Below are 24,727 nucleotides of genomic sequence, written 5' to 3'. Positions count from 1 at the left end.
ACAACCTCCTGCTGAGCGTCAGCAAGACCAAAGAGATTGTTGTTGACTTCGAGAGGTCACACCCAACACCTGCCACTGACCATCGGCCGGTGCTGTGGTGGAGAGCGAGCAGCACCAAATTCCTGGGGGTGCACATCAGTGAAGACCTCTCCTGGACCACCAACACTGCATCACTGGCGAAGAGCTCAGCGCCGCCTGTACTTCCAAGTGGAAACTCAGGCGAGCAAGTGCTCCACCAGCCATCATGACCACATTCTACCGAGGCACCATTGAGAGCATCCTCTCCAGCTGTATCGCTGTGTGGGGCGGAAGCTGCACTGAATACAACAGGAAAGCCCTGCAGCGCATAGTGAACACAGCTGGAAGGATTATTGGTGCTTCACTCCCCTCCCTGAAGGACATTTACACCACCCACCTCACCCCAAAGGCGACCAAATTGTGAGTGATGCAAGTCACCCCGCTCACAATCTGTTTGATCTACTGCCCTCTGGGAAGAGGTACAGAAGCCTGCGCTCAAGACTACCAGACTCACCAACAGCTTCATACACCAAGCTGCTGGGATGCTGAACTCTCCCTCCTCTCCCCCTCCACCCTCAGCTACATAACATCCTGGACATTGGACCCAAAATGGCCGCCTGCACTACTCCACTTGCACACTTTACAACTTGGTGTTGTTGTCCTGAAAACACAACACTTCTGCTGCTCTTACATAACTTGCACCACTATGCCACTTTCTTTCTTACTTAGGTCAAACAGAACTACCCAAGCCTTTTTATTGGCCTGACTTTGCACTAGTATTTTATTGACTGTCTATGCACAATTTCAACCAAATTTTGCTGCTCTTATTTTTTCATTATTATATGTGCCCTCTTATTTACTTATTTACTTACTTTTTTGTTTACTTGAATGTTATGTTTGTCTGTGGACCTAAATTGGTAAAATATGTCTAGTCTTCACCGTGGGATAGTGAGAAACGTAATTTCGATCTCTTTGTATGTCTGGAACATGTGAAGAAATTGACAATAAAGCTGACTTTGACTTTGACTTTGATTGTCTATACCCACTGATGAAATAGGAAAAGATGAAAAGGACTTCCAGATTAGAGAAAGAGGTGGTTCTCTTTCATCAGATCACTAACTCTTATGAAGCATGCAAAACATCCTCTGAAATGTCCTCCATTCATTCTCAACCCACAGTAATGCCAAACAGTTTCAATGGCCAGAGGTACAACATTGATTAAAAGGAAAATTTCTATTTCACAAGAGGGTCAGCTAAATCCAAGTCAATCCGCTAGACTGCGGTGTTGTGAGGTGGCTCTTACCGACTCATTGGGCGACACATTGAGCGGAATGAGACCTTCATTGTCTGGATTGTCCAGCCAGTTTCTGCGGGCAAGTTCCTCCCACTCTGCCTGCATCTTATCCCAAAATTCTGTGTCTGACTGGAGAAAGAAGCACAATAAAGCTCGATATGTGCTCATTTACATTCTGCAACTGTGTGGCCTTAGACAAATTTCGCACACACACACACACACACACACACACACACACACACACAAACACACAAACGCACACACACATAAAGAGGCACACACAGAAAGACACACACACACACACACACACACAAGCACACACTGGCATTCGCAGAAACACTCACACACACACACACACAAACACACACACACAGAGACACATTGAGGCATGATGGCATTGGAATGATCAAGCCATAAAGTCAGCATGTCACAGAGAAGAGAGAACAGCTCAGGTCTTCCGAGGCCGCAGATTGGTTTCCCTGAATCGTATCACATAGGTGTTTTAATCAAACGACCAGTCCCAAGGATCATGTTTCATCTGTGCTATCTGTGACAGTAAAGGAATCATCAGCATTTTCTTCTGCAATGCTAGATAATTACTGGGCTCAATGAGCTGTGTGAGGGATCAGGTAATAGTGTCCCCTGAGCTATACCAGGGACCCTCTTTGTCTATGACATGAACTCCACAGTTAGAGCCACGGTTATTCACTGACTATAGATAGACCCTGTCTGGACAGAAGGGGTATTATCATTCCTGATGGCCCTCATGGAGGAATGTAATTAGGAATGTGTGTGTGTGTGTGTGCATGTGTGTGTGTGTGTGTGTGTGTGCGTGTGTGTGTGTGTGTGTGTGTGTGTGTGTCACCACACATTTCTATACGTCTGCAAGTGCTTAACTGTCCTTATGGGAAGATACAAGATGTGTATCCATTTATATGCAAATTCTAGGAAAGTACAGAGGTAACAAAGTCAACCTAATGAGGTCATTGCTGAAATGTTGTAACCAATTATTAGAATCTCTGTCTACTGCATTGCACGCACACAAAGAGACACACTCTCTCTCATTGCATGCCACTAGACTGTATGTCACCTCTGAGCGTTCATTGGTGTCCTATCACCTCCTCTCTCCTGGTGTTGACAGAAAGGTGCTTTTGCCCCCACAGGCTAACGGTGTGCCATCTCTTCTACGTATCTCTCAGTGGCAGCAGAGACCTTCTCTCATGGAGGGGTGCTCTTTCCATCCCGCACTTATGTTCACTCCGTCAGTCTCTCCCCCACTTAAGATTCAGGCTCTGAGTCCCCCCACCCTCTCCTCTCTCTCTCTCCCTCTCCCTCTCTTCCCTCTCTCTCTCTCTTCCGTGACAGCTCCTTCACGAGAACCCCACCTCCTCCACCACCCACTTCCTCTCACTCCGTTTGCCCCCGACTTTTTAAGTCAGCGATATTTCTCCTGACAGCTCAAATTACTCCCACAGCACGCTCGGAGTGAGAGCGAGGGAGGTGGGCACTCTGAACATGCCACGAAATCAGGATCCACCATATCGCACAATCGGCTCGAGATGAATCACTTCAGGCATTTGCATTTGGAGTAAATGATGAATTTCCTATTCAGAGGATGGGCCGGGCCCATGAAATCACAGTTAAACTAATCTGATCTCACTTGCCTAGATGGGCCATCAATCTCTCTCCTGCCTCCCAAGAGCCTTCCCAGAAGTGCTCTTTTATCGAAACGGGACGGCTCTGTTCTTCAACAACACGACTCTGACTCCATACCACTGGTGTGAGTGAGCCGTGAGCCGTGAGTGTATGCACACAGGCAGATGCACACTTGTCCTGGGTATATTCTATATGCCTCTCTCTCTCTCTCTCCTTCTCTCTCTCTCTCTCTCTCTCTCTCTCTCTCTCGTGCTATAGCGTCAAGCCACTCACATGGGAGGCAGCAAGTTAGCCTGCACTCAAAAGCACTTGAGTGTTTCTGCTCTGGCTCTGATATCAACCGTTCTTTCTGCTGCTCTGGTGGTTTCAGGTGACTCGTCGAGCTATTCTGAAGAAGTCTGTCTGTGGTACATGGCTGACACAAGAGGGAAAACAACAAGCCCTTTGCACACATAATGTGCACATGCGCTGAAAATGTGATGATGTGCGAGAGCTGGGCTGTGTTCCACAGCACGTGTGACCACCGTAGAGGTGAAAATGAATGCCATTCTAGGCCAGGGCAGTCGCTGACCTAAGGGAGGAACGCTGAAATGAATTTCAACGCTTGTGTTGGGAACATTCATTAATTTAATCAAAGCACACTCTCTCAGGATTTTAAGCTTTAAGTGTATGCATGGGTGAGTGGGTGTGTATGAGAGAGTTAGATAGAGAGAGAGAGTGTATGTGTGTGTGTGTGTGTGTGTGTGTGTGTGTGTGTGTGTGTGTGTGTGTGTGTGTGTGTGTATGCGCATGCATTCGTGTGTGTGTGTGTGTGTGTGTGTCTGTGTGTGTGTGTGTGTGTGTGTGTGTGTGTCTGTGTGCGTGCGTGCCTACGTCTCTCTCTCACCTCCACGGCTGCCTTGGCTCGTACAAATTCCTCCTCCAGGGATGCGTTCCTGGCCAGAAGAGACCTGCCCAGCCTCTGCCTCTGCTGCGGCGCGCGCCACCCAGAAGGACGAGATGAGAGGTAAACAAGGTCAGCCTGCTGCCCAGCACTGTCATATCATTACAGCTCTCTGCTCCGGGCCTCTTGGGCTATATGGATCACTGAACAGCATGCATATAGCTTTTCTTGGGCCTTGACCAAGAGATTTTTCCAATCACACCTGGTACTGAAAACATGAAAGACTGGACTCTGCATATAGACGTTACAAACAGCATGAAAAGGTTTGACCCATTTCTGACCAATCTTCAACCAGGAATAACAAGGAAGAGCATAGACATTAATGTATTCCAAATATGGAAAAATTCTGTTATAAACAATAATTAATTTATACATTGTACTGTATGAGTGACACAGCAAGTCACAAGTTTTTCACAACATGCACCATACAACATTTGAGATTGTTAGTATTACACATCTTTTCATTTTGTCTCTGCATACCTCACACCTCAGGATAATCTGGCAAGGACGCTGTTCACACCATTCGCTGATAGCAGGAAAAGTGAATCATCCCTGACGCAGAACTTGCTTGTCTATTGGACGACTAGCCAAGGCAAGACCAGGCATCTAATGGAATTGTTCCAGAATATTCTATGACCACAAAACTACTCCTCCTTGCCCTTGCTTTTCATTTAAAACTTTTCAGGTGTGTTGTGTGTACCAAGGGTATACCTGGTGTATCCACTCAGCTACTGTCTGATCGATGTAGGAACTCAATAATGAAGTGGTGGCTTGTCGTGTGGAACGCTATAAAAATGTTTTCCTTGACTGCTGAGTGTGAGTAGTGAGCGGAAGCGGTGGCTGTGAAGGACAGGTGTGCACACCTGAGGAGAGGGTCCAGGGTCGGACTCGGTGCTCATGTTCAGATCCAGGGTCTGCTTGCTGGACGGATCCGTCTTGAACTCTGCCGACCTTTCGAGAGACAGACGCAATTTAAGAGGCGTGCGGCTATTTTTTGCACAAACCAATTTTAAACTCAACCCATTTGGGTGCTGTCAGACACCTCTGGAATAAATGTCGTGAGGCTGTGGTGATATAATGGCGGCCTACCAGAGCATCTCGCTGGAGGAGTGGTGCGAAGTGCACCTCTTCTTCTCGTATCTCCACTTCCTGGGTCCGTTTAAGGCGCTGTCGGGCCGCAGACTCACCTCCTCCCACCTCTCCTTGGGAGACGACCCGCTGACTGTGGGCAAGGAGCAGGGAGAGGAGGAGAAAAATGGGGTTAGCCTCAGGCCATCCCTCCACAGGATGAGCAGATAACAATGCCATGGCTGGGTGATATCCTGCCTATGCAGGAATAACAATGAAGTGCTTGGCTTAAGCCTTAAGGCAATCCAGAGAATAAAGATACCAACTAGCACAGCCTCTGAGACTTTCCAGAGGTATGGGGAGACAGTAGAGCTCAACAATAGGGCTCCTATCTGGGCGCCATCACTTGGCTATTGTCATGGCAGTGAGTGCAGGGAGTGGGTTAAGCCCATTTACAGCTGATAAGGGTGTTAGGCTAAATCCTTGACTATTCTCCCTGATGAGGTGAGGTGATAAACCAGGGCCACCTTTGTCAGCTGTGACTGTCCATCCTCTAGGCATCAATCTCATTATCTTAAGGGCCGTACATCGGCACTGAAATTTTCCACCCATCAATATTGTCTAAATATAAGTCCAAAGTAAATTGATTTTATTTTCCAGTCCATTTCCTACTTCTGTTTCAGGGCAGTTTGTCGGTGACACGGAAAAATGAGACACTGGAAACAGGGTTTAAAAAAAGAGAAAACTAATCACAGTGAGAGCATGGATTACAATCGGCCATCGCAGCACTTAATGGTTTGTTCTTGTTTAAGTAATTTTTTGACAAAGGAGGTGACTGTGGTGAAAAAAAGCCCAACACAGTATATGCGTGGCTCGGAGGTTTTCACATGATTACCAGATGCACAATTCATAATAATTACACTGAGATCAAAGACTGATCCCCAGACTATCAGCTGTTAAAGGGATTTGGGGCTCCTTTGGAGGGGTGGGGGGGATCTTAAGAGCATTAATTCAATGAAAGCCAAGCAATCAACTGTGAATATTTCATCTTTATCCCAGCCTCAGAAAAACAGAGGGTACACCCATTGGAATGACAATATAAATACACGCTTCCTCTCACTACTATTTTTAGGTTTTACTTGAGCACTCTATATGCAGGAAGGAAATTGCCCTCAATTTATCTCATGATAATAAACGTTTGGATCGTTTACTTTTGCGATGGCGCGCATGCACACACACACACACAGACTGCCTCCAAGCGACATTCTCGTCCCCCGGCCTGCACCTGAGTCCAGAGAGATCCGCTCCGGGTTCAGAGGTCCGGGGGAGAGTGGCTCCGTCTCCACCTGGATGAGCTCTGTCTCGTCGGGCTTCTTGCGGCGCGGGCTGCACCTGCGTCCCTCTCTCCGCGCGCCCAGGGGGCTCCGCCGGTCCCAGCTCCATCTCCTCTCCGTGGTCTCACTCAGGTCCACTAAGTCCAACGCTGTGGACAGAACTGAGAGCCAACAGGAAGGCTCGACTCAGAACAGGCTCTCCAGGGCAAACGCTCATACATCTAACTCGAGCTGGACAAGAGTGGCACCAGTAGAGGCTTTCCCCACCCACTCAGTACACAAACATATGGTTAATGACCATTAACAGAAGATAATACTAAGTGGCTAATGGCTTCAGAGCTACCGCCTCTTATAGCTCACAGATTGGAGCAGTACACTATTTCCATTCTAAAAGGCCTATGCCCATACATATTTATTGCCTCATATCCATATGAAAACAAATTTAAATGCAGCACATAGGCAAATGAAGACTCTCTCCATATTTATGTCTCTCCCTCTCCCTCTCTCCCAGCTGGGCTATATAACATTCATCTGTGTGCATCTGTACAGAGAGGACCTACACCAAGGCTAACATATGCTTGGAGTGAGGGAGAGAGTGAGGTAGTGGAGAGGAGAGAAGAAGGGTGGAGAGGAGAGGGGATGAGTGGGGAGGATAAGAGAGGAGGAGTGGAAAGAAGTGGAGAGGAGAGTGGAGGAGAGGAGGAGGGAGGAGAGGAGGGGAGAGGAGAGGAGGAGGGAGGAGAGGAGAGGAGAGAAAATGAGAGGAGATGAGAGGGGAGGAAAGGAGAGAAGAGGGGAGGAGGAGGAGGAGAGGAGAGGAGAGAAAATGAGAGGAGATGGAAGAGGAAATGGAGAGGAGAGAAAATGAGAGGAGAAGAAAGGAGGGGAGGAGAGGCGAGGAAATGAGAGGAGAAGAAAGGAGGGGAGGAGAGGCGAGGAAATGAGAGGAGACGTGAAGATGAGAGGGGAGGAGAGGAGAGAAGAGGGGAGGAGAGGAAAGGAGAGGAATGGAGAGGAGAGAAAATGAGAGGAGAAGAAAGGAGGGGAGGAGAGGCGAGGAAATGAGAGGAGACGTGAAGATGAGAGGGGAGGAGAGGCAGAGCAGATGAGAGGAGTAATGAGCTGAGGGGGACCTGCTGTGTTGGAGGTGACCGGCCGGCTGGCTCCATCACTCTTAGTCTCCGTCTGGAAGTCGTCGATGGACGGGCTCAGAAGGGGGCGGCTCTCTTGTTGCTCACTCGCCAGCTGCAACACACAGAAACCCAGCGCCAGGGTGTGAGTCCCCTGCTCATCCTCCCTCCCCCCAGGCACACCATAAAATCACATTTGAAGGATGTTTTATTGCTGCGTGCGTATAATCATTGGTATGTGAATAATTGGCATCATACTGTGTTTTACAATATGCGAGTGATTCATGGGGTCTTTAAACTTCATGAATTATGACAGGATATGAATGAGACTTTACAGGGACTCTGTGAAATTAAATAAAACATGCAACTGGATTACACAACTAGTTTTATGATTTACAAACCCACAATAAGAGATAGCATGAAGCATGTTCTTTTTTAGTAACATGATCAAATAAAACATGTGCCACAACTGTGCCACTTAAAATCTGGTGCATTGTGAAACACATTTCTTTTATATATATGGCCAGACCACTGCTGTGGACAGACTGTGTTGCATTCACCATGGGAGTATTCCTCAGTGCTATAGCCTATTTCTTTTTGATAGATCATTCAACTGCTATTACCTTAGTGGAGCGATCACATGGCTGTGAATTTTACATTGACCCCTCCGGGCATCGAGCTATGAGGGAGAATAGATGCTTCTCACTTGTATTGGGTCAACAGAGAGGGCATCAATCACCATCTGGGTCCCTCTCACCCCTAGTGGGGTTAATCTGCCACTGGTTAGATCAAGAGAATAGGCTCCTAAAGAGGCTGTGGGCAGCCACGTGTTTGTGTTAATTTCCAGAGAGTCTCTTCTGTGTGTCAATGTATAAAGTACTGTCATCACAGACACACACACACACACACGCACGCACACACGCACGCACACACACAACCACACACTTTCCTTTCATGCTGTTTGTTCTGCATACAACATACAGGTGTTCAGTGCAATTAAAAACTGGAGCTTTTTTTGTGTGTGTACTAACGCAGGACATTACCCATTTTATAGAACACAAATTTCCTGTGCTGCCAAGAGCTTATCTAAGCCTGTCAACATCCAAAAGCCCAAATGTTAGCCATGATCAAGCTGACTCTTATTAACCGTATGACTTTAGAGATTTTAGGCCTATAGAAGCACTTGTATCTTAGCTGAAGATTTCAAATCTGTGAGATCTTATAGTGATCAGCTTCTTAAATCAACTCGATGGCTGTCATCCAACCCGTGAAAATGAAAGTATCACAACCACACTCACTTGCTATGACCTTCTAGTTTCCCTGTCCATGGCTCCCTATTGCTTTAAGCATGCTAGACTCCGTTATTGTCAGTCTAGCTCCCATAACACAGAGAATCCCATGTGTGTGACACAGTGCATATAGAAGCACTCCACAACTTCACAAACCACACACACACACACCAACCACAAAATGCACGCCAAGAGGACAAAACATGTAGAACAGTAGAACCACTGTTGAAGTGAGGAACGCCACTTGTCACCATGAGATATAGCAAAATAAATGAACAAATACATAAAGCACAACATAGACACTTAAAAGCAGGAAAGAATATGCATGCATCTAAGTTGACACACTACTGACATGCGGCTCACAGAGAAAGAAAGAAACATAATCAAAGACAGACTATCCAACAGAAACAGAGGACTGCGGAGGATTCATTTCACTGTAAATGTTATCCGGGGCAGTCGAGCACTCAAGAGGGCAAAGATGGACAGCTATAAGCTGCTTATAGGGAATATGAGATCAACGACCTTCTGTATAGAAATTAATTTTAAATATGGTACATGTGTGAATGTATACTGTCCAGTGCTGGTTTAGAGCAGTGTGTCAGGTTGGAGTCTATCACTGGGTTGGTAGTAGTCTATTTGTTTGATTAATTAACATGACTACCGTCTTATTTAAATTATGTATGTACCACAAAGGTCATCATTAATACTATCCAGGACACAGGTGCTGGCAAATGTAAAACAGCATGTGATATATAATTCACAAAGTGCATGTTACAGCAAAAGTTTGCCAAGCATATCAGTGTATAAGCATGTCAGGCAGAAAATATTTATAGCCCCATAGAGCAGCTTGTTTTTTTTTTTTTTAAAAAAAAGCAAACTACAAATCACTACAACAATTTGCACATCTTTTTATCTGATGTGTCGTTAAAAACAAAAGAACTCAAATTTACAACAAAGCAGGTTGCACCAAGCCCTTTCGTGTACTGAGTGGCACTATTACCATACCAGGAAAGGCTAGGTACATCCTGTCGGTGGGTGGCTGTGTTATCCCCACCTTGGTTGTCACGGTGAGGAGGGCGTTTGCTTCTGAGGATGCCTTACTTGGTAGCTCCTTCAGCACCATGGCAACAACCCTAGAGTCTTTCCCCTACAACAATGAAATCAACAGTGGATTGTGTCAGTTTGAGGTACAGGTCATTAGATTGATTTGCCTGAGGGCTGTGTGGGAAAACGTGTGAATCATGAGACCAATTAGAAAGGAGGGCCGAGTCTGCAGGATACAGGCTGCTCACAAACTCATGTTTGCTTTTATTTTCAGATACTGGTCATTATCATTGTATGCTGTGTGATTATGGTACCAGAGCTGTTGTGTCTCCCTAAACCATAATGCAGACATTCCAAAGGCTACTGTTCATCCAGTTGGAAGCCTTTAAATGAATCCCTAAAGGTATTAAGAGCAGTTTATTCTCTATGTGCCTCCCGACAAGTCAGCAAACTGGACATAACAAACTGCTTCGACATCTTGTTGAGTCAACATTGACGAGGGGGAGTTTAAAACAGCAGCCATTTCTGCCTTTTGACTGAGCCGGGTGCAGTCCATCATCGTCACAAGACCTTCTAACAGTGCTTTTAACACTTCCCACCATCCTGCCTCACCCCCAAACCCCACCACCTTTATTGAACAGCAGAAAGCACTTAAGAGGGACTATAGGGACCAGGGGTAGAGGGAGCAGCAGCCCTGGGAACGATCCAGAGACTACACCTGACCGTGCAGAGAGCTGGTCGAACCATCTGTGTGGACGACGGATAGCACAGCGTGGACAGATGATAGCACAAGCTGATTCATGTCAGCTATCAATTTCATGTATCTCTGGATGAGTAAGACTTCTGACAGCTTCTTTCTGTTTAGGTAAAACTTTGTGACTTCATTTAAAGATGTTGCAAAGCAAAAAGAAAACTTCATATCATATTTATCTGTAAATGGGAGACAGTAATGATGGAATTGTTGCTGCATTTACAGTAGACTATAACTTAGTTTTACCTAAGACCACAAGCACTAAATCATACCAATATTTTGGTCACACATAAAAAAAGAAAATTAAGGAATAGAGAATCACAGTTAAATGACACTAATGCTTTATCTCCCTACCCTAAGGCCCAAATGAGTTGTGAAGACAACTTAGAAAAGTGTCAAGGGCGTCATGCAGGCTTAACCTTAATATCCACCATGGGAAGATACTGTACTGGAAAGGCTTCGTCAAAGACACTGTCCATCTCCCCGTAGACCAGAGAATGGTGAGTCATCCTTGTGAAGGCTGATAAATGTTGAGTCAGGAAAACCCTCTTCAAGAACGCAGCTTACTTCTTCCCTCGACCATTGATAGCATGGTCCATTCATATTTAAACAGCGTTGCGTGCCACTGGTTTCTCGCCTGGCAACTGCACTTTTGGAGAGCTGCAGAGAGGTTACGCCAAGTGTCTCTCTATTACATAACCTCAGTTTGGGCTCCTTTCGTCCCATGTCAGTAATTGTGTCTTGCATTTCAATGTTGAAGCTCTTTCAACCAAAGGGTGGACTAAATTTACCCAGTAGCCGTAACAAAATATCATTAGACATTCAACTACAACCATAATTCTCATTTGACAAGAGACTGTCTTGTGCAGCTGGTGTGAAAATCCAGATCCCTTTGTCTTCTTCTTTTGACTTGTGACTTATGCTGTTTCCTCCGCTTTTCAAGAGAAGACTATGACAGTTATTTATGAAGTGCTCGTGCTGCAGTGCTAGCGACTGTCCGCCCTGATATCCAGCCGCATCCATCCCGCTGCGTAATCACCAGCCCTCTCCGCTCGCCTCGCCCTGGCTCTACTGTCTGTAACTCTAGCCCAGTCTCATCCATCTCTCGTCTGCCCTTCCACGTGCACGGCGAGCGCCTCTTCCTCCCAAGTGCACGGCGAGCGCCTCTTCCTCCCAAGTGCTACAGAAGCATCGCAAGTTTCACCAATGGAATTACATCAAAATCTAAAAATAAAAACCGAGGTGGCGGTGGTGGTGTGTTTGTCTGTGGAGATGGGGAGGTGTGTGTGTGTGTGTGTGTGTGTGTGTGACTGTGTGTGTGTGTATGTGTGTGTGTGTGTATTCAGTAGCCAGTGAACTATTGAAGCCATGACTTTTCAGCTCTAACTGTGCTGATTTCTATGGCCCTGTCAGCATGGTGTCCTCCCTCTAACCTGCACCATAAGGATTTTCAAACACAGCCTCTCTCTCCCCCACGTCCTCTCAACTTCCCACAGCCTCCACTCCTTTATCCCTCATCAGGGAGCCCTCAGCTGGGTTTGCGTGCAAAGTAATCAGAACTTCATTACCTAGCACTCTCTGATTAGGATTTGGGAATTAGGGACAGCAGCGACTAATGATGTAATCTGTTTTCATTTAGGGAGACTTGAAATGTTATTTTGAAATTTGGCATTCAAGGAATAACCACGTTATTTTTTGCAAAATCTGATGTTGACCACAATATTCACAGATAGCATGGTGTAACAAGCTGGAATCTGAGAGCACTTATTTTAATCACTATAAAAACTAATTTTAATGAAAAGCGTCTAATTTGTCTGTTTTTTCCCTGCCTTTCCCTCTGGCATTGTTGTTCCAAGTGAGCGGAGTCCCGGTAGTCATACACCTACATGTACCCCATCCCACATGGCAGAGTGACTGTGGTTCCAATCCTGTCCAGTGAAGGGAAACCAGCCAAACAGCTGGCGTCTTTATCTTGTTGCCGTGTGTGTGTGTGTGTGTGTGTGTGTGCCGTGTGTGTGTGTGCCGTGTGTGTGTGTGTGTGTGTGTGTGTGTGAATATGACACGCTCTGTTGCCTCACCAGCGGATGGTTACAGTCTGTAAATCAAACAAATACGGATACACAGACAGACAATTTGACGTTGCAATCCATTCTGTCCCTCACAAAAAAACTGCCTCCTGTGAACAGATGCAGGGCTGTATGAAACCTCGATGACTCTTTTTCTGGGGCTGGATTACAGTAACAAAGATTATTTTGAGATGGATTATCATGCGACTGTCTGATTTGGAACATGATGACGACTGCCAGCATAGGGCTCGGAGACTGATAAATGTGGTCCAGCGTTAGGACTGACCAGAGACAAGTGGGTCTCTGTCCCTGAGCCTGAGTCTCTGATGTCAGTTTAGACTGGACGGTCTGGTAAGCTGTCCATTTGGTCATAAGAGAGGTCAGGTTGTGTGTGTGTGTGTGTGTGTGTGTTTGGGGGGTGGATATCAACACTCTTCAATGGAGATATGTCTGTGGCACATCCGAGCTCCGAGCTGGTGGATGCACCACAGCGATACCGACAAAACAAGCAAGAGCCTTCTATCTAGAGTCTCCATAGCCAGTCCTGTGTGGGCTGTGTTTACACAGGGATGATGGGAAGCCTCAACGTTACCTACACTATCTTTCAGTGCCAGCCCTGAAGGAGCCTCAAAACAGACTCATTCACTGCTCACATCGCTAACCACAGCTAGACTATAGTGCTGATGTGTTCGTACTGTCTTATTCAATCTGTCTGTCAATCTGATTTCATCTTCAACTCACTTCAACACTTATGGCTCACTGTGTAGAATGGCTGTCCTAAGAGAATCCTCTTAGCTACTTACAGAGCAACATGGCCGTCGTTCTCTGACAGGCTGTTTGACAGGTTAATTTGGTGGCCACCTTGCCCACTGCACATTCATCCCCCTGAAGCTGCTGAGAGTTCTACTTTGCGCTTGGCTCAAATGGCTGACGGGGTAGAACCTGACATGATGATTGAACATTCTCTCAGATCGCTCGCCCTACAAGGTCTCTTGTGATGCACCATACACTATGGGCACAGCTGGATGTCTGTTTGTCCGGAGTGTTGGAAAATCCAGCTGAGAAGCTCCTTCACCACAACCCGCAACCACCCACCCCACCCCACCCCTGTCCCCACTCCCAGTAGACGGCAGTTGATAAGCATGCACTGACATGGTGACGTTTGAGGTATTTGTATTTCACTGGGGTGTAAACAGCAGGTATGAAGAAATATAGTCATTTGAAAACGTTGAGTCGGAATATCAGGATTTCCCTCTATTTGCTCTGCATCACTGGAAGAGGATTAAGAGTAGGCATGCAATCCATCTACTCTTCTGCTACACAATTACTACTGCCTGGCTTCTATAGACCCTTTCAACAATAAAAACAAAAACAATGCTTGAACGTTCTATTTGGTTCCCAAACTACTTCCTCTGCATTAAGATAACATATGGAATGTTAAAACGGAAGCCTTGTGGGGCCAACTATGATGCTGATAATGGAACTCTCTTGAAAGGGTCTACTGTCCCATATGGGTGGGAAGATTCCTGTGAGGAAATAAAAAAGAAAACAATCACTCAATCGAGCTGCTCAACATTTTATTATAGGTTACTCTAGGTAACTATAGGTTACGCATAAAAAATGACATTGGGTTTATTGTTAGCTGTCAGAGGGCTGCTGTGGCTTTAGAGTACAGAGCTCTTGTCTTGGGCCAAGAGCAGAGCAGGGTTCACTCAATGCCACTCAATTCAATCTGATTGACATATAAATGGATGTCAATGAGAGAGCTTTAGACAGATGACATGAATGCTTGGTGGGTGGGGCCCATTAAGCATCAGGCCATGTTGAAGGGAAGATTATGGTAAATGACCGTGGGCGTGGGCGGAAACCAGTGATGGAACAACGAACAGGATGGAAACTCCACAGACAGATGCCTTCCTGTTAGATGTCGGCCAGGGAGAAGCCAAGGAGATATTCATACGGAAGCCTTTTTAAAACTGCCTTTTTAAAACTGCACTGCAGAAATTTCTGTCAGTCAGTCTGTCAGCTGGAACGGAGCGCCATTGCCATGCACGCCGAGAACCCGCCGGGGCGTGAGTGTATGCAGATAAGAGATGCTCTCAGCTCACACCTCATCAGTCTGCAATGTGGATAGACTCTTGTCATCCAGCTCCCATCTCGACCAGGGGCCCCAAAGGGCCAAGCAACCACAGCCAGAGGCACAGGCAATCCAACACGGAGTCCGGCAGCTCACAGACACCTACACCCTCACTACCACCACACCGCTCACATGCATTTTTCACAGATAGCCTACAGCATCTCATCTCCCTCTGTCCATAAGTTAAAGCAGTTGTCAGATTGAACTTGGACCTATTTACAAGAGGATGGATGAAACTGTTTGATAAATACTTATGGGTAGATTTAATGTCATAGTCCTCTACATATTACTATGCGTATAACTATATGATGTATTGTGTACTACATAGTACTATACAAAAGTACTCTGAGAGTGAAGCATGTCTCTTCTAATTCCTCCCGGCATTGCTTGAACATTAATACATATCTGTGAGTTACACTGGCTGTTGAATAATTAAGTGACTGGCACTTTGTTTTCTGACAGTGAAGAAGAATGCGTTGCCTAACCAGTGCATTGGCCTCTCCCAGTATCTTGATATTGCTGGGCTATTAGTTGACCGCTATGATATTATGGGTGATAAACCTTCGCATGGCGACTGACCTCAATTATGTGAAGCGGGCATCAAATTAAGCCGTGGGCCCTCCGTCATTTATGGGATGGAAGGGGACGGAAAGGGCCAGAAATAGCCGGGAGAGTAATCCACATGTGTGAGCTCGCCAGCCGGGGCGGCCATCTAAAAGCCCGGGCGATCGCACACACGCGTTTTTGCCCCCGATTCGTGCTAATCCACCTTTTCAACCTGCACATCTGCAGCTGAGCATCCTCGGGTCTGACCTTGTCTGCTGGGCCTGATAGGGGAGGCTCATGCTTTTTTGGAGCATGCTACATCTGTGTCTCTACTATGGCACAATGTCGGCAGCTTCATGTGCATGAGTAACCAGCTATTTCAAGACCACTAATGGAAAGCAACACAGTTATAGGTGATGCAACGTAATGGCTTTGCATGCAACTATGGGCCAAATCGCCTCCTATACTTTGAAATTATATTACAGGGGAATGTGTGGGGCCCTAATTTGATTGGAGATCAAATGGAGATATTTTAGGTGCTATGAACCGGCCATACTCCCAGCGCCTGGCCATCTCCGACAGGCCATTTCCTGTTTTTTGACCTCTGCTGACAATAGTTTCCACAGTTCAATCGATGGCAGGGTAGGGTTACAGTGTTGCTGTAAGATGGACCTCCTGTCTGGCTAGATTTGAAATGCCTGGTGTTTCTTGTTTGACTAAACACAGATATAAGCTGCTGATGTGACCACCGTATAGTGAGAAACGTGCTCATGTGAATGATGCCTTAGTTTAGTCAATGAGTAAAATGAAGATTGAACTAAATGGTGGTGTCAAATTCTGGTGCTCACCCTAACCCAGTGGTTCTGTGGTCTTGCTTTGGGACCCACAATTTTCCACGCGACCCTATATATATATATACTTAATCGAGCCAAGCGGATGCGGTGAGACACCTGGCGATGCCTGTATGTTTGGAACATGCTGATGTCTGCTGTTACATTTGTGAAGTTTTCAACTCCTGATGTCACCTTTCAAAGTGCTCGACAGGTTTGTCTTTGACAGGGGTGCTTGTTTCCATGTGGCATTTTTTCTCATGTGCCAGTAATTCAGTGAATACCTGGGACACACTGGGGTTTCTGTCCAATTTAATCTCAATTTAAGTGAAACCATATCCTACTTCAAATATTCAGGGTTGTAGCCTACTTGCGTTTGCCGCTAACAATCAAAATAAAGGTCCAATATAATAATATTATAGATCTGATAAGGTAGCATTTTAATTTGAGTTTTTTTTTTTTTTTTACCACAAGCTCCACGACCCACCCAAAATGGTTCCGTGACCCACTTTTTGGGTCCCGACCCACCAGTTAAGAAAGACTGCCCAGTTAAGAAAGACTGGGGTAAGAGGGTTAAGGCTGCCAGTCTTATGACGTCATTTTCTATATTTTTGATATGTTGCTGAGTATAACATAAACAGCAAAGAAAAGTGATTGATAATGACTGACTGACTATTATTGTGTTACATGCTTCAAATGTAAAGCACTTTGAGCTGCATTCTGTGTATGAAAGGTGCTATACAAATAAAGCTTTTTATTATTATTATTATTATTATTATTATTATTACTAACCTATCCGTGACTCAACACAGTCATTTTTCTTTTCACAGCATTACATTGCATTTGGTATGTGCTGCATCACATCCAGGCAATCTATCCAGGGCTATGGTCTGATCATGTCAAATTGTCCTTCTTTTTTAACTGGCTTTTTATCATGTTGAAGCTGCACGCAAATTGCAAGATGTTTATAGTGCTGCTGATGAAAGACAACCATTTGCTGTCTGTTTAACACAAAAGGCCCAGGTGCCATAAATGGCTCATTGTAAGCAGAGTTTGCTGGGCTTCACAGTAACGTTCCCTTGAGATTCTTAGGTTGCCAGGCAATGTGTCTGTTTGCACAGACAAAGCACTACATGAACATTTAAGATGATTGCAGAATGTGAACGTATACTGCCATTTCAATGTCAGACATGAATCAACAATAATTTCAATCAACTGGCCCCAATCCCTCTCCATACACTCATTCATTCATTAGCTATTTTAGTGTTTTTACTTTTTTCCCTGTCTGGTCCTTTACTCAATGCTCCACTCTGTTTTGTTGTTGGCTTCAATTTATAACTGCCAATTACTGGGTAGTCATAAATCCTCTTTGCAGCACAACTCTGCTCATTGCCAAGTAGGCAGAGGAAGTATTTTTTTCACCTCATATCACCAGCTACTCTATCATCTAAGAGTTGACAGAAGGTGTCGCTGCAGAGTAACGAGCTCAGAGGAAAATCCACCCGTGTCATCCATCACTCCGATTCCCACATGTGCAGCCAGCACACCGGTGATACGTTTTCCTTCAACAAACATTGAGAATATGCCTGGCTTTTACTCCAGAGCAGAGCAGATGTGAGGAATCTCAGCTAGTAAGAAGCCACTGCCAAGTAGCTACCCTTGTGATGACCTGACAAAGAGTCTAAGCTATCATGTTAACACATCCACATAATAATGTGAATCAAGCCTTCCCAAACCATGGGATGACCTTCCACATCAGTAAACCTTGTCAAGTCTTTACTAAATGAATGGATATGATGTCCCCCATGGCAGTGACAATGGAGGATCGTATCAGTAGCTCAAAGCATTTGACTTCTCTGTTTTCTGTGTGATGTCCAGCTCTCCACACGACAGCCTTAAGGGAGCACGCTATGCTCCCATGGCTACCACAGTCCTGCCAGCACTAGCCAGCGCTGGGCGCAGATACATCTTACGAAAGAGAGAATCCTAGCGCTTGCCTCTCACTGCTGTGCATCCTCCGCTTTGAGGAGTAAGGAAAATGACTTCAAAGAGATCTCTCTTATAGGGATTTATTCTCAGGCTTACAGTGGGCTCTGGACAATGTTTCGTACCCTGGAACCAACTGTTAAAAGTCAGAACAAATAGTGGTACGGAGGCTGTGGTAGTTGGATGGATTGAGCCAAGCCACGAGAAAATTGGATGTCTTTCAACATCATTATAAAAAATACACATACATACCGTACAAAAAATGAACATCCCAATAGCAAAGCTGGAAGGTTATATATAGATTTTATATATATTATATATAGATATATATATATATATATGGGCATGTGGTAGCCTATTTGTTAAATGGATTTGTGTAAGCTCACTTGCTATGATATGCAGTAGCCTCATTGAACACTGTCAGTCCTGATTCAATTCTGTTCATTACTGAATAAAAATACATGGATGTAAATTTAAGATCATGCTTCAACAATCACATCAAATCACAGTTCAACTCTGGATAGTCAGTCCAAATCTAGGATGTATTTAACTATTCATTGGCATGAATTCAGTTAATCAAATATCACACACATCCTTTTTCATCTGAAGTGAAAAGGTGATACTCTCTTCCATGTGTTGAGAGCACCCCATGAGAGTAGACTGTGTACTAATGAAGAGGAAACCTGGAAATTGTACAGACAAAGGAACTCATGTTTAGGGACTTTCTCTTCACCCAAAAGAGCAGACATAATCTCATCCATCATGTGTGAGGAGAGCGGAGGCCAGCTGCCCAGTCATATGATATTGAAGGTCATATAATTCTCATGTGCAAACTACATGGATGTTTACATTGTGCTGTGCATCTCTTAGAGCCAGTGGCTAGTGTGTAGATATCCATGAAATGCTTGGGGCTCGCATTCCACTGTTTTAATGATAAAGTCAATGTGATTGAATGTGTTATTAGTTCCAGGGTTGGTGAAAAAGATGGACCATAAATTTAACTCCAAGGTTTGTCTCTCCCAGGACAAAACTGAGTTTGAAGTTGCGGTCTCAGGAAATCAGCATATATAGAGTCTTTATAACACACTGGGGGTTCAATTGTATAATAATAATAATAATAATAATAATAATAATAATAAATGCATTTCCTTAATATTATTACTATTAAACAACACTGTAGATTTTAAACTTAATTTACCTAAACTGCAGTTTTGCTATTTTCAAAATAGAACTGAGTTGAGATATTCAAGTAAGTCTGCTTTTAGAATCAACACCTCTCTTGTTGTGGAAAAGAACTTTCTTGGTAGCATATTCTATTCTATTGATATATTGCTTTTCTGCTATTCAAATAGCTTTTTTCCAATTGGTCAGCTATTTCAATTTGTTATGCTATTGTTCATGCAATTCTTTTAAATATTCTCTTTGAGGCTTCCATTAGCCGTGTGTTAGCCTACTTGATAGAAACAGAAACAAAATTATTACAGCATTTAATTTAATAGAACTAGCCTAAATATTGAAACAAACGAGAAACATTTCTTATTCTGCTGGACAAGCCGATGTTATGACCCTGTCTGATATTTAAATAACTAGCCTAATAGCCTAATGCATCGGCATAAATCATCACTGAACATTGTCTAGCTACTCAATGTAAGTTGTAACGTTAACTCTTATGCTGCTTTGGTCACGATCTTTTTGTGTAAGTTGAAATCTTCCCTTGTCTCACTCCCGAGAATGTGGATCTTACTTCACTTCCTGATTATTTTCAGTCGTTTCTTACTCATGTAATCTTCAAGTCCCATGCAGATGTCCTTGGTTACAGTAGCGGGCAGTGGTCATTTTAAACAAAATGTAAATTGTTTAAATGTAACATTGTCTTTCCCAAGCCAATGCACAACACCGCAAAGCCGTGGACAAAAAATATCGCCAGCTTACCTGCAAATGCCCCTGGTACATATTCAGTCGAAAAGATTCGTTAGTTATTTAGCCTCCGTTAGTTTTTCAGTAAATGCTTGATGAGCACTTCGCTACCTGCACATGAAAAATAATGAGGTGAAGGGAGGCAGAATAGGAGCTCTCCTCAACTGTGGTGCTGAACGTCTCTAGCCGTCCTGTTATGATATCCAACTGGGTGCACATGGGAGGCGAGGACTGCCTGGTGGAACTGTAGTATAACACACCACACCGGATCCCGTTCGTTACGTTAAACCATGCAATGTGCTGATTTGTCTTTTCAAGGAAGCTGAGAAACGATGCGTCCGAGCCACGCAGTGCGCTCGTGTGTGGTTAGAGGAACTGTGCGTATTGCAGCTAGCAACTCTTGACGTGCGCTTGTGAATGAGCTGGGCTGTTATTCTTTATAGCCCTCTCGGATCGTCGGATCTCTATATTTTTGCCGCTTAACACAGAAGCCTTGGTATTAACTCGCCCCGTGTCATAAATAAAACACAGTATGCTCTATAACGACGAGAAAGGAACTGCAAGAACACGAACTGGGGCCGTATGACAAACCCCAATTTGATGAGTAAGCCAACGAATTTAGGTTAGTGAGCTATTTTACACGTGCATCTGTATATTTCTGCAGGAAGACAAGAATTCTGAACGTGGCTAAATGAACAGTCTGAAAAGTTTAAATGACTGTACAATTGTTGCCTTGATCTTTTTCCAGTCAGAAGATTCTGAAATATGGCTTATGATCCAGAAAATAAATCCAGAGAATGAAAATGACATTAAGATGGCCTTATCAGAAATACTGTAGGTCAACTGGCTAGATCAAACATTTGAGTAGAATATATTAACAGCCAATGTTTTAGAGCATCCTCAAATACTAAACCAAAGACACCTTCTACCAATAAACTGATTATGATTAAAATCCCCATGAATGTTATTTTGCATGCGTCCTTTGTGTTCTCTGTTAAGAGGTCCCATGCCAGGTATGTTACAAACATTATTACTCCAGAAGAAAAAGACTAGGCCACAACACTTAGTAAGCATCTTTGACATAAGAAATTGCGGATATTTAATGTTCTATTATCTGTAAGCATAACAGTCTACACAGATGGTGAGGTCATCATGAAGGGATGACCCAGCTGTGTGGATGAATTTGTGTGAACAGATTTATTTCATTCCCCAACTGACCAGCAACTGCACCTGTCCCTCTCTTAGTTTAAAGGGGCCCGGTGGACAGAGCTATCAGGCACAGTTTGTTAAGGCACCTTGTGAGAAAATAGACCCTTAACAGGGTGGAAGTAAAGTCACAGACCGGCCAGTGGCAGCACACTCCACAGAGCACTTCATGAACCCAACCTTGAAATGAGGACTTAAAGAATACCATGGAGGGCTGTGAACAGCAGGATTCCCATTACCAGTCGTTCCAACCCTCAGCCCTAAGCACATACCCATATCCTCATATTCAGACGGACACACAGACACACACATATGGACACGCAGACACACACATACAGACACACACACACACACACACACACACACACACATATATGCATTTCAATACACACAGTTACAAACACGCACATGCATCCTCATAAACACTGGCACAAGAGCACACAAATGTACAGAAAAGAGCTTTTAGAAGCCTCTCATTATGATTAATTACTCCTCACATAGCCCACCGACTCAGACCTAATCAGCATTGCCACACACTTGTGCACACTTATTCATTTGCAGAGCCTTTGTAGCCGCCAGATAAATGAGCTTTTGAGAATCATGTGTAAGTAATCTAATAGGACCCCAGCTCCCAATCCACATCGTAACTGAGAAATGGGGTCAAGGCATGTAAATAACCACAAATGCAAATCCCTGTTTTCTCACTGAATACTGAATCTGCAATCTCTCCTCTTCTTGCCAAGGGGAAAAAAGCTCACAAATCAACATGATAGTTTTGGTTGAAGCTTTTGGTTAGGTTTAGAAGATTGTGCCTCTTGTGGCAGAATCTGCATTTACAGTTGTTCACTGCTTGGGCAATCTTTTCCATCACAGATGATTTGCATATGAATCCATACACAGTATAGGTTCCCCTGCGATATCTTTCTCTTTATGCATTGAGGGAAATGCAAGCAGTGCTGTACATGCTCTTCTCTGTACATTATACTGTCACAGTGGTGAATGTAATTAGCTGTCGTGGCTCTGTCCACAAGAGGGACAATACGACTGGCCAGGACTGATGGATTGACATTTTCACTAACCCTTCTCTGTGCACATCCCATAAATCTCCACAAGGACAAGTGCTGCTGGGGAGCTGTCAGATTCTTCTTGTGTGGGATGAGATTTAGGGTCAATAGGGACTGGTCAAATTGTTGGTGGACGTAACATAAAGATGGCTACAAAAGAGAGATTGTTTGATTATTTTTTATTTTTTGATTATTTTTCTAACTATTTTCCTTTTTTGCAAACACGGATACACCTACAAGCCTACTCTCTGTCCCCAGAGTAATATCTACATTCAGCTAAGCTGCCATTCTCACTGAGCATGTTTGTTCATCCTGTGTGCCTCTTGCTCTTCGGGTGAGATACTGTCGCTCTTCTCAAGGTAAGGACCAGAGTGCACCATGAGGAGAGGAGAGAGTGTTACTGCTGAGTTTTATTTATAGTCTCCCTCACCTCCCCCACTGTCTACCTTCAAACTCTCTGTTGATGACTGTTTCCCAAACTATTCTACGCTCACTCAAAGCATGAGGAGGAAAACATTAAAGGTGCAATCAAGATAGCGCGTTTGTTTATATTTGTTTTTGTTTTATTTAAATTACCAAACAAAACACACCAGAGAGGTAGCTCTCCACTTCCTTCAGAGAAACTCCAGGCCTGTAGCCTGGACTGGCTAAAGACACCGATTTTTTTTTTTTTTTTTTTTTTTTTGCAGTGTACTCACAGGCAGGCCAGCTAGTGGATCGTAAGGAGATGATTGCTGAATGTGACAAAAAAGTTTTGGGCTTGAAATCCCATATGATCACTGACTGCACCTTAAGATGCAATATCACATTGAAATGCAATTATTATTATTTTTGTCATTATTTATTATTTCTCCTGTTCAGAGATTTTTTACAGGGAGAGGGTTTTTATCCTGCATTATGTATGTGTGTGTGTGTGTGTGTGTGCGTGTGTGTGTGTGTGTGTGTGTTTGTGTGTGTGTGTGTGTGTGTGTGTGTGTGTGTGTGTGTGTGTGAATCTGTGTGTGTGTGTGTGTGTGTGTGTGTGTGTGTGTGTGTGCGTGTGTGCGTGCGCGCGCGCGCGTATCTGGTCTATAGACCTGAACCCATCCTGCATTGCCCCAGGCATTCAAATATTTTAATGGACATTTCCCCTGCAAATAGCATGGCCTACCTCCTCACAGGCCTCATTACCTAATGTTTTGGAACAGAATGAGTAATTAATAATCCATTCATTTTGATAGCAGGCTTAGCCATACCTTTCACTGTCATATCTCTAATGCAAATCCTTCAGTGTCAGTGCAGCCAAGTGAAAATACATTATTTTTTAAAGAATGATTTCTCTGAAGCTAGCTGACACTGATGCAGTGGCGTGGACCTGTTATATTGACATGAATTGCTGCTGTTCACTCAGAGGTGTCACATGAAATGAACATATGATGTAGTGATATGGATCGTGTATATGACAGCTATAGAATATAGAACAAAAAAACTCTGAATTTATCCCTTTGTATTATGCAGAAAGACCAACGTTCTGAAACTGCTAGCTCAGAATGTGACTCATGGAATGTAAAAGAATCAGATGACATCAGATGACATCCATTACAGGTCAGAGGAAACTCAAACATTTTGAATTCATTATCTGTTATACGCTTTATTGATATATGGAATGTTCTCTCACATCTGACATGGCATGAATAATTGTTCATACTAATTTTCCATCTCCTGTTTCTTGTTAATAAAACGTTGGAAATTTGATATTTACTTGAGAGTCAGGAATGATTTCTGACAAAACTTCAGTTGCTTCAAGTTGCTTTAAAGAGCCACAACAGACAATACAAAACATAATAATTATACAAACAATGAACAGTACCTGCAAATTGCTGGAGGAAATAAACACATAGAGATATAGAAACTGTATATGATAATTCATAATATAGCCTGGTCCCTTTTTAAAGAGATTTGTTTGGGTACAATAGCAATTCTACATGCATAGTAAACAGCCAATCTCAGATCTGATGCTAGCCCTTAATTAAGCAATGTGCATTCTGGATGATTGAAAGAACACTCAAATAAGCCACCTCATCACACAGCTGAGTCACTCTGGCGATGCCATGTCTCATGAACTCATCCCTCTCATCTCCTCCTCTTCCTCCCCCTGCCTGATTAGAGTCTAGATGGGCCTTCAGTCTATGGAGCACAGGGAGTGGAGATGACGACACTGTGTTGAATATCAATTGCAGGTCACTGCACTCTCGTCAGCTTGCTTTGTTCATCACAGGAGATGAAGGAGGCCCAGCCATGTGTGGCCTTAGAGTGAGCAATGTCATTTGTCAGAAATACTGAATATGGAGCTCCTGAATGGGCACATATATAGGGAGGCCACTGGGCCCTGTTTTTGGTTCCAGGCTTTCTGGTGTTTTTATTCCAGGAGCTACAGCCGGCGGATCCGATCCAGAGGGTACAGATGGG

At 44.2% G+C, this 24,727-nt stretch overlaps 1 protein-coding gene across 2 annotated transcripts in view; it reads right to left on the bottom strand.

The window, feature by feature from the left end:
* The window catches only part of pex5lb (peroxisomal biogenesis factor 5-like b), a 28,237-nt gene extending 7,891 nt beyond the window's left edge, over positions 1 to 20,346 (bottom strand). Inside the window, exons 1-8 of one of the 2 annotated variants that reach the window (XM_048260928.1) lie at positions 20,025 to 20,346; positions 9,787 to 9,879; positions 7,447 to 7,558; positions 6,265 to 6,474; positions 5,001 to 5,133; positions 4,775 to 4,862; positions 3,855 to 3,938; positions 1,322 to 1,441 (exon numbers count right to left, since the gene is read on the bottom strand). In XM_048260928.1, coding sequence (XP_048116885.1) covers positions 1,322 to 1,441; positions 3,855 to 3,938; positions 4,775 to 4,862; positions 5,001 to 5,133; positions 6,265 to 6,474; positions 7,447 to 7,558; positions 9,787 to 9,879; positions 20,025 to 20,045 — 861 coding nt within the window. In that variant the 5' untranslated portion in view covers positions 20,046 to 20,346. The remainder of the gene's footprint in view (positions 1 to 1,321; positions 1,442 to 3,854; positions 3,939 to 4,774; positions 4,863 to 5,000; positions 5,134 to 6,264; positions 6,475 to 7,446; positions 7,559 to 9,786; positions 9,880 to 20,024) is intronic. The other variant, XM_048260936.1, reaches the window with a different exon arrangement.
* Positions 20,347 to 24,727: the final 4,381 nt, after the last annotated feature.

The sequence above is a fragment of the Alosa alosa genome, chromosome 1 (genome assembly GCF_017589495.1).
Source record: "Alosa alosa isolate M-15738 ecotype Scorff River chromosome 1, AALO_Geno_1.1, whole genome shotgun sequence".
NCBI classification, from domain to species: domain Eukaryota; kingdom Metazoa; phylum Chordata; class Actinopteri; order Clupeiformes; family Clupeidae; genus Alosa; species Alosa alosa.
This window is presented reverse-complemented; position numbering and strand designations above follow the sequence as displayed.